The sequence below is a fragment of the Camelus dromedarius genome, chromosome 17 (genome assembly GCF_036321535.1).
Source record: "Camelus dromedarius isolate mCamDro1 chromosome 17, mCamDro1.pat, whole genome shotgun sequence".
NCBI classification, from domain to species: Eukaryota; Metazoa; Chordata; class Mammalia; order Artiodactyla; family Camelidae; genus Camelus; species Camelus dromedarius.
Window position 1 is genome coordinate 42,083,438 of NC_087452.1, and position 13,259 is coordinate 42,096,696.

Consider the following 13,259-nt stretch of genomic DNA (forward strand, 5'->3'; position numbering starts at 1 on the left):
ACTTGTTTGCTTCAAAATGGTTAAAATGGTGAACTTCATATGTGAATTTTACTACAATAAAAGAAAGAATGGACACAGGGCCAGTGTATCTCCAGGCAGTAACAGTGGCTCTTCCAGTGGGGTGATGATGGCGGTTGATTACAGCTGTCATATTCGGGATATGCTTTGGAGGTTAAAACACCAGAATTAGAGGTAAAGTAAAAATGACCTTTCTGTTTTGGCCTGAGCAGCTAGATGGATGATGGGGCCACTTACAGAGCAAGGCATGGAACTTTGCACATGACATAAAATCAAAAAAGTGTTTGAGAAACAGGGAGTTGATAGGAAGGGTAAACTTACAGTGGGGAAGAATCACATGAGAAAACAGTCCCTAAAAATGTGCCACTGGCCACAGGTCATGGTCCGACTGCATAGGTACATAAGCATTCAAGTCCACGGTCCTTCAGAATCTGGGAAGGGGGATGGATGGAGTTGTGCATAAAATCAAGTCTCTCCACCATAAGGAGAAAGCATGCTCGGAGGTGATGCTCAGACGCCTAACGTATCTCCACGCCTGCCAGCACGGAGACACAAACTCCCCTGAGCACTGTCTCACTTGCTCCGCCTCTTTAATCACTTCCTTCCACCGGCCTCAGAGTCAAGCTGACTCCTGGAGAAATGGTCCCAAAAGGGGTTCCCTCCGAAAGAGCCAGCCCATCCCCTCTGCCCAGCGGTCTCTGGCCAGCAGGTGACCCCATCAGTTTCAACATCCTTCCCTGGATGTGAGGACCAGAATCCACTCCCCATTCAGGTATGTGGGGGCATCAGAAGACGCGCCTGTAAGGGCTCCCCAGTCACCATCAGCAAGGAAATGAGCACCAACGAGAGAAGAAAGGGCCCAACGGTGACACCCACCTCGGTGAAGACGCCTGCTATCCCCGCCTGGCAGGAGCCGTGCTCTTCTCCGTACTTCTTCTTATACTCTAGAGGGGGAGGGAAGGGAAGAGAAGAAACCACAGCCATGTCAGTGTGTGCCAGTCGTGTGTGGAGCGGCCGAGCGTGCTGGCCACGTCCCCGGGTGTGGCTGCGGGCCCGGCCCAGGGACGCCGTCCAGACTGGGGCGCAGAAGGAAAGTCTCAGGAATCCACCCGACCTCAAAAATCCAGGCTCCAGTGCCATCAGGTAGAGAGGCTGCCAAGTGCCCTGGTGGACTTCCTCTGGGCATGTGGGGAAAGAAGAGCAGCAAACCATGGTAATTAAGTGGGAGGCTGGTGACAATTATTTCATTCACTGCAGAAAGGACGGGGAGCCCCAGTAGGAAGAAGGGGCTGAAAACATGCCCCAGAGACGGACTGATGTGGCCAGCCCAGTGTGGAGTCCCCTGGAAGATGACCAAGCCTCCCCAAAAGACACTCCATGCAGCTAGAGGCAATGCATTCTCTACCGTGCAACCAGAAACCAGCCCTTGGAGCCCCGGGGCTGCAGGAAAACGGAAGCGGGGGGGGGGGGTGCTCCACCAGACAGGCCCCAGCACACGATGCGATACTGGCACTGACACCTCTGTCTTCCTCGTGTGGAAGGAGAAAATGAGATCTCTCCAGGTCAAAAGAAAACAAATGGATAAGTTTTCTTCCTCCACCATTCATCCCCTCAGTTCCCAACGTGCCAACTCAACGCAATGGGGCATTCGGTGGCTGCTGTCTCATTTTTAGGTTGGCATTTTAAGTTCAATGCATTCCGGGCACTGTGCAACCATGCCCACTCACCATTTCATCAATCCCTCACCCCTGGGAGCCCGTGTTGCCATTTGTCAACACGTAAAACTCCTGAGGCTCAGAGAGGTTAAGTGAATCGTCCAAGGTCACACAGCTAGTACATGACAAAGCCAGAATTCTATCCAAGTTCAGCAGGCTCAGAAATTCATTCTTTTGCCTCTGTGGCCCATCAAAGGTTTTGCAAAGTGAGTGACTATATAAAACCTAGGAGGTGAACAACTATTTGAAATAATAACACCAGTAAACACAGAGATGGAGAGATGTGCATTTTCAGTGACTCTAATGACATGTGAAACTGACACTGTTGGACAACAGCTCATGGCTGTCCCTGGGCACCTTCAGGTCAGGGCTACCCCATAAAATAACCCAGTGACTGCCATGTCACCCCCTGGGCTCTTGACAAGTCTCTGGCCCCATTAAACGCAATATACTCAATTCTGAAACACAAAATAAATAATATAAAGGAACAATGAAGCTGTGATTGCAACACAGCGCCACTTCCTGTGGCCCAGAGTGTGTCCTGGAGGAGAAGCGGGGGCGGAGGGGGGAGCGGACCCTAGGGGAATACACAGAGTAATTCAGTTTCTAACAACACTCACCGCAGAGCCTGGTAACATTTTCCAGTAAGTGGCCATTAACCAACTGCTAAATTACAACAGAATGTCAATGGGGTTACTCCTTTTCCAGGGGAGGGCTAAATCAGTTCCTCTTGCGTTGTCCTGTTATAACAAAGAGAACTCACGGGCCTACCAGAAAGAAACCCAGCGACAACGGAACATGATACTTCTCTGCAAAATCTTGCACTTGGGCCGGGAGCGGGGCTTATACAAAGTCATAAGAGCTCCTGCGTCAAATTGTATGATGGCAAGAAATGATAAAAATAATAAAGTCTATACTAAATAGCACAATGGCAAGAAGAATCAAAACGTTCCCATTGGAACAGTTACATTAAATGTGGAAGGTCTGGCAAAAAGCATTTCCACCCACTGACTCCGGGGTAAACACCCCATTGTAAGTCTTGAATGAATGAAATGTATGAAGGAAACTCAGGCCCCAAGAGCTGAAGGAAACTACAGTACAGCATGAATGAGTTCAGTCTCATAAATTTAGGACATGAATAGGAATTACGTGGGAATCTTCCATCTTTTAAAGACAACAGACTCAGGGAGAGGGTACAGCTCAGTGGCAGAGCACGTGCTCAGCATGCACGAGGTCCTGGGTTCCATCCCCAGCACTGCTATTTAAAAAAATTAATTAAAAACAACAAACACGTAAAGAAGAGTCTCAAGGTCTCCTTTGCAAAAGGGACTCCAAAAACAGATAGGAAAACCTGTCTTTCTCCAGCTCATCCCCAAACTGCTGGCGAGCTCTGAGCCAGGAGCAGGCCCCGGGGTGCCTGTGGCGGCCACAGCCATCCTCGGAGCCGGGAGCTCGCCACTCCCGCAAAAGGCCCGCAGGGGAAGCCCTCTGTCAGCACCCCCACCTCAGCCAGCACCACAGCACCATAGCACCATTCCAAGGCCAGCCCCGGCCAGCTCCCGAGCTGGAAGAGAGCACTGTGGGCCAGAGATACACAGCAAGCAGGCTGCTCACACTGTCTCTGACTTCCCTGAAACCCCAGGGTCTCCACCTGCCTTCCCAGGATGCTCAAGAGCAAGGAATCAAACCATGAGGGGCTCCTGACCAGTACCCATGACTCCTGATTTGGGGGCAGGCTGTGTTCTGACCTTCCAGAATCCTCTGTGACTCCATGATTAACCCCTTCAACTTGCGACAGGATCCAGTGCCCCGTCCCCAACCCATCCCACCACACACACTTTGGGGGGCAGTTGCGGCAACTCTAGGAAGGCTAGAGTTGCCACCGGTGTGACCGGATCAGATGTCTTCACATGCCACAGCCTTCTAGAACCCGCCTCAGTTTCTCCACCCAGGTGACCTGGCAGGTATAGGTAAGTGATGCCCTCTCCCCATCTCAGAAAGTGTTTGTTCATCACACAGTTTACTCAACACAGATGTGAGGTCACCCATCCCAGTGCCCCCGACACCAGCCCTGCACCAGGTGCAGTGTGTGATGACGCTGCGCAGACGGAGAGCGTACCCACTGCTGCCCGCACTCAGACACCAGCCCGGGTGGAGACCCAAGACCATCAGACACAGTCCTTCAGCCGCTAAGCTCCTGAACTTCCCAACGTGCTTGCCTCGGACCTTTGTGCCTCCCAATCTCCCAGCCCTGTCTCTGTCTTCCAGCCCATCAGGCTCCCTGACCTCCACCCCAGCCTTGCTGGAAGAGGAGCTGTATTCTGGGTACCAGGAATCCTGCTTCTCCAACCAGGGGCCTAAGGATGGCAAGGGGTGTGACTGTAGCAGGGCCAGGATGCACAGGACAGATTTTTCTGGGCTTTCCAAACCTGGGTTGGCTGATTCCACCTTGGGCAATTCTGGCTCTTCGTGGGCCCCAGGTAGAGCTGGACAGAATATTCACATCCAGTTCTTCAACGCTGGCCCACGCCCTGGCGTGACCCTTCACAGACAGTCCTCAAAGATCTAAGGACACAGACAGGACAGCCCACGCCGGAGACACCGAGCCTCTGTCCAAGACCAGCCCTCCTGGCACAAAGCGCTCTTCATCTAAAAGCCAGACTCCTCTGACAAAGGGACATGAGCAGCCTTCGCGAAACACTCTGAAGCTGTTCTCAGCAACCACGCAGCACCACTGTAGGAGCACAGCCACCACGCCCAGGGTCTGTGCCCCGCCTGCCCCTTTCCAGTAGAGAAAACAAACAAGAAACACCCACACTGTGCTGGCCCATTGGACAGTGAAAAATCCTGATTAAGTGAGAAGCGACCTAAGAAAGCATGTGTATAGTCAACAGGGCCACACAACAGGTAAACAGGCACCTCAGGGTGCAGGGGTGACCCTTAGAGCCCAGGCCTGGGCTATGGTGGGCTTCTCCAGAGACACCTGCCAGTCACATAGGACCCTGGACTACAGCACGCTTCTGGCATTTTCACTCTTCTGACTGCTATTACCATGAGTTAAGAATAGCAATTTCCATGAGTTAAGAATACCACTGTTATTTTAACCTGATTCCTTCAGCAAAAAAAGAAAAAAACATATATATTTTATATAAATAGAATATATATATATATATAATGTATAAGCAGAATATAAATATATAATATATAAATAAAATATACTAAAATATATTTATATATATATAAATAAGGCAGGTTGAAGTTTCTCTCTCAGCCAGTTTTCAAACACAGGCCTTTCTTCTTATAGGGCCGTCTACCAGAGCCATATGCTAAAACGCTCAGTTTTGTTTGCCTACATGGAAGAAGGCAGGAGAGCCTCCACCACAGAGCTCTGAGAAGGGAAGTGGGCTGTCCCCCCGACCCACCCAGCATCCCCAAGAAAGGCCCCGGGGTTATCCACCTCCCCTCCACTGAGAAGTCCAGGAAGTGCAGGGTGGAGGGATCAAGCCTCCAGGCTCCTGTGTTCCAGGAAGAACCCCTCCTGCACACACAAAGGCTCTGGCCCTGCAGCCGGCTGCTCCCAGGCATGTCCACTCACCTCCAAATGCCCCCAGGACGTGGCAGGGCGGAGCAGACTGCAACACACCAGCTCCCTCCCTCTCTGCTCTGGAACAAAATCTTTATCCATTCTGAAGCAGCAAGGAAGAATCAGCCTTGGCAGCTCACAGATGCTGTAACAAACCTGACTCTGTTGAACGTGGGGGAACTGAACCAGGGAAGCAAGATGAGGTTGAACGAGGGGGCCTGGAAATCACTTAGAGGAGCTGGAAACAGGTTGGGAAGCTCTGTCTTCCTGCTGCAGGTGAGTCTGAATTATGTGGCCTGCGTCACACACTTTGATTCATGAAGTTGTGTGGCTCCTCCAGTCTAAAAATGGTAGTATTTCCCTTGGTTTAGCTGCTGGTTTTACTAAACCCTGTCTAAACAGCAGGCAATTCAGAGAGGAAAAAATACTGGTTTCTAAAATGTTCACAACCTACAACTCAATGCATGGAGCTTACACTAACGAATTTGATTCATTCAAGAATTAAATTAGGTGGGATTACTTTCCGTACTCTCCCCAAAACACGGGTGGGATAAAACCAACCCCTGGACAGATCAAGATTTATATACAGTGTAACATATGTTCTCCCTACTAAGCTCTCTTCCTTTTATCCATCTGGGGAAGTTTCATCTTTCAAAGCCAGTCTTTTTAACACCTCAATTTCAAAATTATTTTTCCATAGTTCCTTAACTTAGCCATGAAATCAAGTATCAGAGGGAAAAAAACAGTTCTCCAGTCTTAGTTCTGGAATTTCTGCTTGATTTCTAAGTGAATACTGATAATTAAACAACTCAGAGGACAAGGAACTCGGGCAGACAGATCGCTAGTAATCAAAACAGCATTTAAACATACAAAACTGAAGAGAGGACAAAACTACCCTCAGCTACAAGAACCACAGTATAAATGGGGTTGGGGGGAATGATCTAAATAGCTAGCTTAATGAGCAAGGGAGAACATTTTATCAAAATAATTGGCGATGAAGCTATCAAAGGTGAGCATTAAAGGAAAGCTGCATGAAGCCAGAAACTTACAATTACGTGAGAGGAAGAGGCTTTAAGAGGGGGAAAGATCTTCAGAGAATTAGAGATAATTCTAACCCTATTCATTCATTTTACAGAGGAAGTCACTGCTACTCAGAGAGGACACTTGGCTTATTTAAAGCCACACAGCTATTTAGCCTGAGTCAGGATTCAAGAGCAGGGCTCCTGACTTGCAACCTGTTTCAGCCACACCATCATGCTTCACAGAGCACATTTCCAGTGATAACATTCTCATCCTCTAATGAAAAAAAAAAAGGTTTCCAAGGATGGATGAATGGATAAACAACAGGTGGTATATACAGACAATGGAGTACTATTCAGCCTTAAAAAGGAAGTTTTAGGGGCAGGATATGGCTTAGTGGTAGACTGTGTGCTTAGCATGCACGAGGTTTTGGGTTCAATCCCCGGTACCTCCACTAAAAATTATAAATAAATAAATAAACCTAATTACCTCCCTGCTGCTGGCCCCCCCCAAATTTTTTTAATAAAAAGGAAGGACATTCTGACACATGCTACAGCATGGATGAATCTTGAAAATATCACGTTAAGCAAAGTAAGTTAGACACAAAGGGGCAAAGGCTGTACGATTCCACTGATGTGGTATCTAAAGTGGTTCAATTCTCTGAAACAATCCTTTCTCTGTCAAGTAAGTCTGTGACCTTCGTTCATCTCCCTAAGGCTCAGTTTTCTCAACTATACAATGGGGATAATAATATTTACCCACCCCAGAAAAACGATGTGATTACTCACTAAGACCATAAATGGTAAGGTGTACCCAGCACAACACCTGGAACCCAGCAGGTCTTGGTAAATGTCAGGTGAACCTGAATCTGTTAGTTTCAATGAAAGAAACAACACCTACGACATCCATCACACAGATGTGCAATTTAAAAGAGAAGGTTCATAAAATTTGAATATCCCTAAGGAAACTACTAGATGACCCAGTTTAAGACATCAATAATTCCATGCAATGTATGGAAACATGTTTAAAGTGTAGAATGTATTTGTGCCCAAGATAAGAATTCTTGGCACCCAAGGATGAGCTTGATGGGGCTCTCTGACCCCCAAGAGCCACTGCCAGAGACTTGGCCTTCTCCTCTGGCCCTGGCTGCCCCCTCCAGCCACCCTCCAGCTCCCCCATCTCAAGGTCCCTCTCTGCATTAACTGGCCATAATACAGAACTGCAACTGTTTTGTTGTTTTTTTTTTAATTTGCTCTATTTACTTAGATGAGATAATGTTTATGAAAGCTCTTTGGAAACCATAAAGTCCTATGTAAATGTAGAGTTCTTTATTTAATAAAAATTTATGGAGCTTGTTCTTGAATTCTCAAGTGGATCAATTTACCCTTTTATGGTTCTCCCCAAAACAGAAACACAACAAAAGAAAACCTCAATAGCTTCTCATTTGTAAATGGATCTTGATTGATTTGTATCCCCCGTGGAGCCCAGCCTTCAACATCAGAAGAGGGAGAAAGAATCTTTCCATCTGAACGGGGGATCTATTTCCTTCTATAGAAAGGATCTTGGCCTTGAGAAATGCAAAAGCCATTGGAAATAAAAGGTCTGGCCACCTCCAGACAACAAAAGAAAATTGTACAGAAACCTGTGCAATTAATGGGACAACTTTAAAGCACAGCCCCATTTGATAAATTAAGACCCCGACAATTCCAAACTTGAGAACACTTACACATGGCATGTATTAAACTTTAGGTCACCGATAAAAAGAGGACACCTTCCAAGCAAATAAACTGTGCAAAAATGACCTGCAAAGGTATTTTAAAAATGATCTTCTTTTCAAGGAGCCTTGAAATCATTTTAGTAATAACCCAGCTTTTCATGCTCCATGATCTGTTCATTAAAGCAGGATCTGTGGGACACCTTACAAGAAAGTTTAACAACACCGTGTTAGTACTTAAAAGGTAATAACAAAATTCCCGATTACTGAGTGTTCACTCTGAGCCAGGAACTGTGTCAGGCACATAATGTACCACAAACAACTCTGAAGCAGGAGATGATCTCCCCACGTTACAGGAGGGCACTGAGGTTCTAGCGGGTTTGCCGGAAGTCACCCGCTCGGAAAGCAGGGGCTATGGGCGCAATCACGGGAATGAGCGAGTGGTGAAGCCAGAGTCTGAAGTCAGGTCTAACAGACAAGAGCACTCTAAGTGCATTTCTGTGTCAGTGTTTTCTTTGGAACACTTTTTGTTAATTTAGCTGAGCTGCTCCCAGATTATTTAGTATTAGTGAGAATAAAACGATGACCTGTTTACAGCCCCCTCCTGCCAACCTCTGGCTTCTTGCCTGCGTGGACTCAAGGGCAGAGGACGAAAGACATCTCTGTGCTTGGTTTAATCAGTGCACTGACTTAACTTCGGGGAGTCCTAAAATACCATGACTTGCTCAATGGTAACTCATGTCTTATGGTGCATGCTCTTTGACGTACCAAGAGTTTCCCCCACGTGTTTTCCCCCACATTCTGATAAAAGCCAACACCATAGGGTAGTCACAAGGATGCTCCCGTATCAAACATAAACGGCTGGACGTAAGGGTATGCTCCATCCGTTTATCTTACTTTGCGTCCTCAATTCATCTTTGTTTCCCATTCCGTCTACATTTCCTGGTTCCAAATGGGATCTCCCAATAGCATTTCCCACCCAACCATAAACAGGAAACACCTGAAAAGTCACGAGAAGAAATGTCCTTGCGCCAAACCCAAAGACCAATTTTTTCTAAGAATTCGAAAGTCTGAGACATTTTGGACAGGTGCCCACACACTTGGAGGCTTCCCTCAATCAAAGCAGCATCCTGGAGAGAGCAAGCTGGGCCCTCAAGGAGACCCACCGTCAGGCCATAGCGAGAGAACAGTGTGTGGTCTTTCTGAGCACTCGCACCTGCATTTTCTCATGAGCTTCCCACAATAACCCTCAGATGCCAACACAACAGAGGCATCACCGCGTCCATTCCCACTGACGGTCCAGCCACAGGTCCAAGGCCACAGAGGTGGAAACATGGAAGATGGGGGCCACACCAAGCCTCTACCTCGTCCTGGGGCCTTCCCACTAGTCCCAGGACGTGCCCATCACCCGCAGCCACGATCAACACCAATTCCCACCATTCCTCTCTTCCACAGGCCTCAACAGGCTGCAGACTTTAAGTGAGTCTCTGTTTTTCCAGTTGTGAAATGAGACTAACCTGCCTTAATGCCACCTCGCACGTGGATGCAGCTGGGGCCCTGGGAGAGGCACCCAGCCCCAGACACGGGCCTGGGAGCCTCTCCCCTCTCAGCTCTGCCACTTCTGAAACAGCACTTGCCCTCTCTGTTTTCCCCCGTGGATCGGGAACTTCTTGGCTTCTATCCATCAGGCACTTAGCACAGAATCTAACAGTTACTTAATAAAGAGGAGTGGACTCTATTCCTGGTGAACAAATTAGTCACCCAATAGTCATTAACAAACACGTGCTCAGCAGAGAGTACAGTAGCACAGAATATGGGATATTAGCCTAACTACGCTTAGCGTATGCAGTCTCCCCTCACATCCGTGATGGAGTTGGTCCAGGACCCCTCTGCGGATACCAAGACCTGCAGGTGCTCAAGTCCCTTGTGTAAAATGGCAACACAGTTGGTCTCCATATCCTTAGCCAAAGAAGGCCAACTGTAGTATTTTATACACACACACCCATACACACACACCCATACATACACATACACACACACACACACGTATGATGCTGAGCACGCCTCTAAGAACTTACAGGCTTTAACTCACTGAATCCTCCTCTCAGCCCCTTGAGGCAGGTTCAGCACAAGGAACGTATGCGAAGCCATGCCATTAACAAGAGGCAGAGCCCTAGTGGTCTGGGCCCAGAGGTGTGCTCTTAGCCACCACCCTACTTTGTCTCTTCTTGTGCGACATGTGAATAAAAGAATGGAAATTAGAACTTGGCCTGAGAAGCCACGCCACATCTCTGAACTGCTGTAAAGACAAAGGGGCCGGTCTGGGTGATCTCTGAGAGGTCCTGTCAAGCTCCAGAGTACCTTCCTTGTGCCTGACCACGACGTCATCCCCCACCTGGAACTGATAGCTCACAATACTGAGCTTTTCCACATGAAGAGAAAATAATGGGTGTCTAAGAGCCTCAGTGGGTTCAGTGTAGACCACAAAGCAGGGAGGTGGAGATGCCAAAGCCAGAGCACAGGCAAGGGCCCTAACTGGTCACCGACCCTGTCAGTCCAGTCTTTTAGAGAAATCTAAGTGACTGCCACCCCTCGCCTCTTACAGGACCAAGAACTATAGAAACGTTCTGTTCAGTCCCCCACTGTCCTACGGGGCTGCTCTTATACCCCAGACTCCCCGCCCCAGCCCCACCCCATACTCCTCCCTGGGCAACAAATGAGTTAGGACACACTAGTGTGTGCCCCTGGGGAAGCAAGGTGGGGCAAGGCACAACCATTTTGCTACTTTCCTTGCGGCTCCATTTGGCCATCATTATGTCAAAAAACAACCAGAGGAAAGAGTGAATCTAAAGGCCCGGGCCCATCCCACAGCCACTGTTGTATGAGGAATTTGGGTTCCTGGGGCAGTCTGTGTCAGTCAGCTATTACTATGTAACAACCATGAAATCCCCTTAGCAAACAGTGTCAGACATTTATTTCTTACATGTACGTCTAGACATCAGCTGGGCTCTGGCTTCAGGTTTGGGCTTCAGGTCTACTCCACATGTCTCTTCTGGGACCAGTGAGCTACGGGGGATGCAGTCCTGGCGATCGTCTGAAGCATCCAGAGGAGTTGGGGGGAAACCTACAAGGCCTCTTAAGGCCCAGGCCCAGAGTGCACACTCTACTGTGAATGAGGGACACGTGGGGCAGACGTGAAGTCAACCTGTCGCTGGCCCTGTGCTGCCCTCCTTGGCTCACACAGGCTTCCATGTTCCTGCCAAGGTCGGGTCAGGGCCACCAGCAAAGAAGGGGAAGACAGGCAGGTGCTTCGAGGACCTTGACTCCCAAAACGTTCACACGCCTCTCCCCTCGTGATTACACCTCTGGGGTAGTTCAGTCACCCTCTCCTGTTTTGTGAGGGTTGACGGCTGGCTCCTATTTCTCATTTACAGCAGAAACTCCAAAACACAAACAGAAATCACCACTAACCACCAGGGAACAAAGTAATTTGCCGAGGTTAGATGGATGCAAAATTCAAAACCTACCCTTATCTACCACTTGCTGTTTGAGTGACCTTTGGCAATTAAACACCGGGTCTCAGCGTCCTCATCGGTAACAGGAGAAAGGCAACACAGAAGTCCACCGAGGGGCCCCCAGGCCCCCTCGGCCCTTACCATTTCCAAGGCATGGCCAGATTGCCACCTGCCAGCTCTTGCATCTCTCTTCCTGGGGGGGAGGGGGGGGCTTCCCTGCCCACACTCGTGTCCTGGCGGGATACAGAGCCGGCCCCCTCAGTCCTCAGGCGGAATCACTCTGGGGTGTGTCCTATGCCAGCCCAGAGCTGCCCAGAGACTGCACCCCAGCTGCCCAGGGTGGTAACTCGTGGGGGGACACATCCCTCTCCTTTCTTACTTTCCCACTCCCCTGCTGGTGTCTTCTGGAATAACTTCCAAAACAAACTACCTGCATTTAAACCCACACCAAGAAAGATGCCTTGTTTACAGGGTTTTGTTAAGATTAAAGGAAAGAACGTATCAAATCCTCAGGCTAACCCTAGTCTACAGCTGATCCCCCCAGCTGCCTGATGACAGACACTCTAAAAGTCTGGGTCACGGCAGCTCCAGGCACAGGACACGCGGCCCTGGCTCCCTCTCCCCAGGGCTGTCCTTTGGCTTTCTGATGCTTACGGCGGTCAACAGGGCCATCGCCAGGGACGATAAAGTGGCCCTATTTCACAAGCATCTTCTGGGAAAACCAGAGTGTTGTCCTGTTGCACAACTAGCTGGGTTTGACCCCCACTGTCTCCATCCCTCCATTAGACCCTCTCACTTTTCCTCAGCCTGAGGTGCTACCCAGAGAGCCATTCCAGGGCCTTTTCCTCTTTCCTCCTGGAAAAAAAGGGAGCAAGACCCAGTCCTGGCCCCTTATCTGTGTGTGGACACAACCCACCCCACCCCCCTCTTGACTGATTACATTATTAGCTATTTTTCCAAAGCAGTTTTCCTTCTGATCAGGGCAAGATAAACAGGGCCAGAGTTCACTTGCCCCACTGGGTCCTGCCAGAGCTGATCAGAGGCTGACGTGGGAGAAAAGAAGGCTCTCCTCTGATGGGAGAGGGTCTGTGCATGCTCCCTGCAGGAACCCAGCCACTTCTGTGGGGCCATTTCATCAAACACCCTGCTGAGGCCACCTGAGTACCCTCATGGGCCCTGGAGGGTCCTCCGTGAGGCAGAGAAATGCATGTGTCCCGACAGCATTGCTCAGAGCCCTCTCTGGTGGCCGCAAAATTTGAAACAAGGGAAAAGCCAGGAAGGCCCACGGGAAAGGTGGACGTGGGCTCATGGATACGTCTGTCCAAATAAATTAGGGGGCGAATTAGAACATAAACAGCCCAGCACTTCGTTCATCTGAATTAGGCTTAGGAAACCCTGAGAGTACAAGCTGTAACACTGAAGAAAATGACACTGAATCCTTAAAGCTCGAATTCAACTGAGCTAAGCAATGAGGGGCTGGATGGGCCTCAGCCCAGGCATCTGAAGATTCCAAGCAGGAAGGCTGAGAAAACACTTTCCCTCCCAAACCCCAAGTGCCCCGGGTGAGGAGTTCTCAAAATCGTGCTGAGGGTGCACCCAATGCTCAGACCCCCACCACGATGCACAGACCTGATCAGGAGGAAACTCAGACATCGGGTGTGACATAGTGACTGAACTCTGGGCCTTCTCCTCCC

The 13,259-nt window shown here is 49.2% G+C and overlaps 1 protein-coding gene across 1 annotated transcript in view; it reads right to left on the reverse strand.

Annotated features, from left to right (window-relative positions):
• The window catches only part of ITGA9 (integrin subunit alpha 9), a 314,558-nt gene that overhangs the window by 275,888 nt on the left and 25,411 nt on the right, over nucleotides 1–13,259 (reverse strand). Inside the window, exon 5 of the mRNA XM_031469935.2 lies at nucleotides 895–962. Coding sequence (XP_031325795.1) covers nucleotides 895–962 — 68 coding nt within the window. The remainder of the gene's footprint in view (nucleotides 1–894; nucleotides 963–13,259) is intronic.